We start from the raw sequence: 3,650 nt of genomic DNA on the forward strand, positions 1-3,650 counted from the left end.
TTCCAAATTCTACAAGAACATCTCTTACCATAACCATTTTTGGCCTTCGTTGATCTTGAATAATTTTTTACACCTTTAAGAAGTAAACTTCGACTAAAAGTTAATAGCGAAGTGTAAAATTCACATAACTATTTATTGGCTCTCGAGGGACTAAAATTTAAATGAAAATATGAGGCAAAGACTAGGAAGCTCATTTGTTGTTCTATAAATATCGGTATTAACTCTAGAAACATATTAGATTTCATTTATACTCACAATCTCACATATATATACTTTTCTATCTACTATTGTAATGTGAAGTTTATTCAATATTCACAATATTTTATATCTCGAACATCTTCTTATTTCGTATATTTGTATTATCGTTGATTGACATGTAAATATTTGAATATATTTTTTATTTTTGAAATTTTAATTTTAAATTTGTTCTTTAGGAAAATGTATTAAAAAATGAGATAAACTGCAATAAAAATAGAAAAGTAAAACGAGAATGAGTATTCGTGAAATTAAACTAATTAGATGTATATTTGTGAAACTAGAATTAAAAAAAAAGTCGATACTCCAAAGGAAAAACTTCCATTTAAAATTGAACGAATGTCAAAACTCATGAAATGATTTTTGATAAAATATTATATAATCACAATATTTTATTAAAACACCGATGTGTGTGTAAAACCCAACGTGTAAGTGTAACTGCCAACTGTAACTATTCAGGCTCAGATATTATAACCCTCATAAAGAAGAATAATGCCATAACTATCACGAAGCGCCTCGAAAAAAAAAAGAGGATTAAAAAAATATATCCGTTAACTTCGTAAAACACCCTACATTAGACTTTAAATGTATGTGTTCACTTTTTAAATTGTTTTTCGAAATTCAAAAATCCGAACGTCTCTCTCTCTCTTTCCCACTCCCACGCCTATATCGCCTAAGCCCCTCTCAAACTTTCCCGAATAAAAAAAAAAAAAAAACCTTCCCAGGCAAGCTATTCCTCAAATTTCAAACTCAGAATACAAAACACACTAAAATTTCCATCTCTGTTCAGAATCCATGGGAGCTTCAGGGAAATGGCTCAGATCGCTCGTCAACTCCAAGAAAACGACTTCCTTCGACGATCAGGTATTTCCACGCTCTCTCCTACTGTTTTTTTTTTCCTTCTGATTTTTAGGTTTTATAAATGGAATAGATAAGGGATGATTCGAAGAGCAAGAAGAAATGGAAGCTCTGGAGGAGCTCATCAGAAGGAATCGGATCTTTGTCGGCGAAACCTGTGGGTGCGAAGACGGAGTCCTCCGTGGCGTCCTTGCTCGCCGACGAATCCTTCGCCGCCGCCATGGCCGCCGTGATTCGAGCTCAACCGAAGGACTTCAAGGTCGTTAAGCAGGAATGGGCTGCGATTCGTGTCCAGGCAGTCTTCCGCGGATTTTTGGTATGTGTGTAGTAGAAACAACCTCAGATTTTTTAGGGTTTGGGTATGAACTTAGGATTAGGGTTTCAGATGATTAGGTGGTTCAATTGGTGCAGAAATAGGTTCCAATTCAAAAATTAATCCTATTTTCCGTTGGGAGAATCAGAAGACCGTGACTTTGATTTCCCCTCAATATGTTTGAATTCGATAATACAACTTGTATAATACAATTTGTGAAGGCTCGGCGAGCTCTGAGGGCTCTGAAAGCGGTGGTGAGGATTCAAGCCATTTTCCGGGGAAGGCAAGTGAGAAAGCAAGCCGCGGTGACTCTCCGGTGTATGCAAGCACTCGTTCGAGTCCAAGCTCGAGTGAGAGCTCGCTGTGCCAACACGTCCATGGAAGCCCCAACGGCACAACAATCCCCAGAAGAAATCATCGACCCCATCAAGCAAGCTGAGGTGATTAGGCTTCTTCCGAAACCCTAACAAACAAGCATAACATCTGATTCTAACTTTTTTTTTTTTTGCTTTTCTTTTTTCGTTTTTCGTCAGCGAGGTTGGTGCAATAGCCCCGGAACCGTGAACGAAGTCCGTGCGAAGATGCACAGCCGGCAGAAAGGAGCGGTCAAGAGGGAGAGAGCGAACGCGTATTTCGTCTCCTCTCAACAGGTGAAATCCGAATCACCCCAAATCATCTTCATGCTTAAAAAAAGAAATCCAGAGCTTTTCTGATATTCTCTAGTTTTTTTTTCGTGTTTCGAACTCAGAGGTCTAGACCGAGTTCTAGCCCATATGCAAGAGGAAATAATCGGACCCCGAAAAAACATTCCACGAAGCACGAGACGAGCCAAGAGTTCAGCTGGCTGGACCGGTGGATGGCCACGAAGCCGTGGGAGACCACTCCGCCGGAGATGACTCCGTTCTCGAAAAAGAGTTATTACTCATCTTCTTCGGGTCTCGACTCGGTGCAGGTGAGGAAGAACAACCTCACCACGAGGATTTTCGCTAGCCCTCCTATGACTAGTCCGACCTCCGAGTCTCGCTTCTCGTCTCCCTCGACCTCTTCCGAGTCTGAGTCTCCGACTCGGATGTTCAACAACAACGGCTCCGAGGGCAAGCCGGGCGGTCCCGGGTACATGAGTCTGACCGAGTCAACGAAGGCGAAACAGAGAGGCCCGAAGTTTTCGCTGCCGGATATGCAGAGGTATGCTATGGAGGAGTTTCCTTGCCATGGAAGCCCGGTAGAACTGTCGAAATCAGATGCGATAAGCTGCGGGGGTTACGGCGCTCAGGCGAGGCTCTTCCCTCCGATGACGAGGACGAGCAGGTGCGGCGGTGGCAGTGTTCGATCTAGAAGACCTGAAGAGAGAGTTTGAAAGCTAGTCTTCATTCATTGTGAGGCCCTTTTTTGCTTCTGTTTTTCTTGATGTGTGTGTGTGTGTGTGTGATTCTTGTGTTTAGTTCAACAACTTGTTGTCGTTTATATGTTAGAGAGGTGTGTGTCGTTTGGAAGTCATATGATACACTTGTGTTTGCGTTACAGGGATATATTTTTAGGTTCAACTGCTGAAATATACATTTACATATATATAGAGAAAGAAAGAGAGACTGGTTTTTTTGGTTTAACTTGTGATTTTTTTTTTCTTCTTGTTTATTGGAGTCTTTCTTCGTTTTTTTTTTTTTGTTTTTTTTTTTTTGTTTTTGTTTGCTGTTGAGTGACCATAATAATGCGTTCTATGGATTTGATGACTATTATCTGATGGCAAATTCTTCAAAAAATTAATATATGCTTTAAATAAAAAAGAATCTCATATAGCAAATCCTGCAACTAGACACTTTTTAAAAAAAAAAAAAATAAGAGCGAGCCTTTCATTAATTTGAGTCAACCAGATCGATTTCTTTAACATGTTCAATACAAGATGGACACTCAAAAAGCCAATACAGATTGTTGTGAAAGGTTAAAGATTCTCGAAGAAGTTTTTATGGGCTGCATTGTTCATCTCACAAGGTCCAAATTCATATTGAACGATCGCATATCGGCGAGTGTTTTTTGAGGTCGAGGCATCAATATTCATCTTCAATTTTCACGAGCGAGATGCGGTCCATTTTCTTTTATTTTTTTTTTCCTTTTTGCACAACCCATGCGAGAGTTCCAAACCATGAAACAAATCACACTAAAATATTCCCTATGTTTCATTAGAGAGCTAAGGCCACAAATTGGTCATAATGTCAATCATCGAAGC

General features: G+C 39.8%; 1 protein-coding gene across 1 annotated transcript; it reads left to right on the forward strand.

The window, feature by feature from the left end:
* The first annotated feature begins 862 nt into the window (after window positions 1-862).
* Window positions 863-3,050, forward strand: LOC149385744 (protein IQ-DOMAIN 7-like). Its single transcript, XM_089624895.1, has 5 exons — window positions 863-1,119; window positions 1,187-1,429; window positions 1,648-1,866; window positions 1,960-2,076; window positions 2,175-3,050. Exons 1-5 carry the CDS (start codon window positions 1,051-1,053, stop codon window positions 2,781-2,783), a joined length of 1,257 nt encoding a protein of 418 aa, XP_089481021.1. The 5' UTR covers window positions 863-1,050; the 3' UTR covers window positions 2,784-3,050.
* The last annotated feature ends 600 nt before the right edge of the window (window positions 3,051-3,650 follow it).

This window comes from Urtica dioica, chromosome 9 (genome assembly GCF_054948205.1).
Source record: "Urtica dioica subsp. dioica isolate 48M chromosome 9, U.dioica_male_clone48M_v1_H2, whole genome shotgun sequence".
Taxonomy (NCBI): domain Eukaryota; kingdom Viridiplantae; phylum Streptophyta; class Magnoliopsida; order Rosales; family Urticaceae; genus Urtica; species Urtica dioica.

What these genes read in the sequence shown, in the direction of transcription:
- LOC149385744 (XM_089624895.1), top strand. Translation starts at nt 1,051, where the DNA reads ATGGGAGCTTCAGGGAAATGGCTCAGATCGCTCGTCAACTCCAAGAAA. An exon ending in CGACTTCCTTCGACGATCAG is followed by an intron (nt 1,120 to 1,186) that starts GTATTTCCACGC and finishes TAAATGGAATAG; the next exon opens with ATAAGGGATGATTCGAAGAG. An exon ending in CAGTCTTCCGCGGATTTTTG is followed by an intron (nt 1,430 to 1,647) that starts GTATGTGTGTAG and finishes CAATTTGTGAAG; the next exon opens with GCTCGGCGAGCTCTGAGGGC.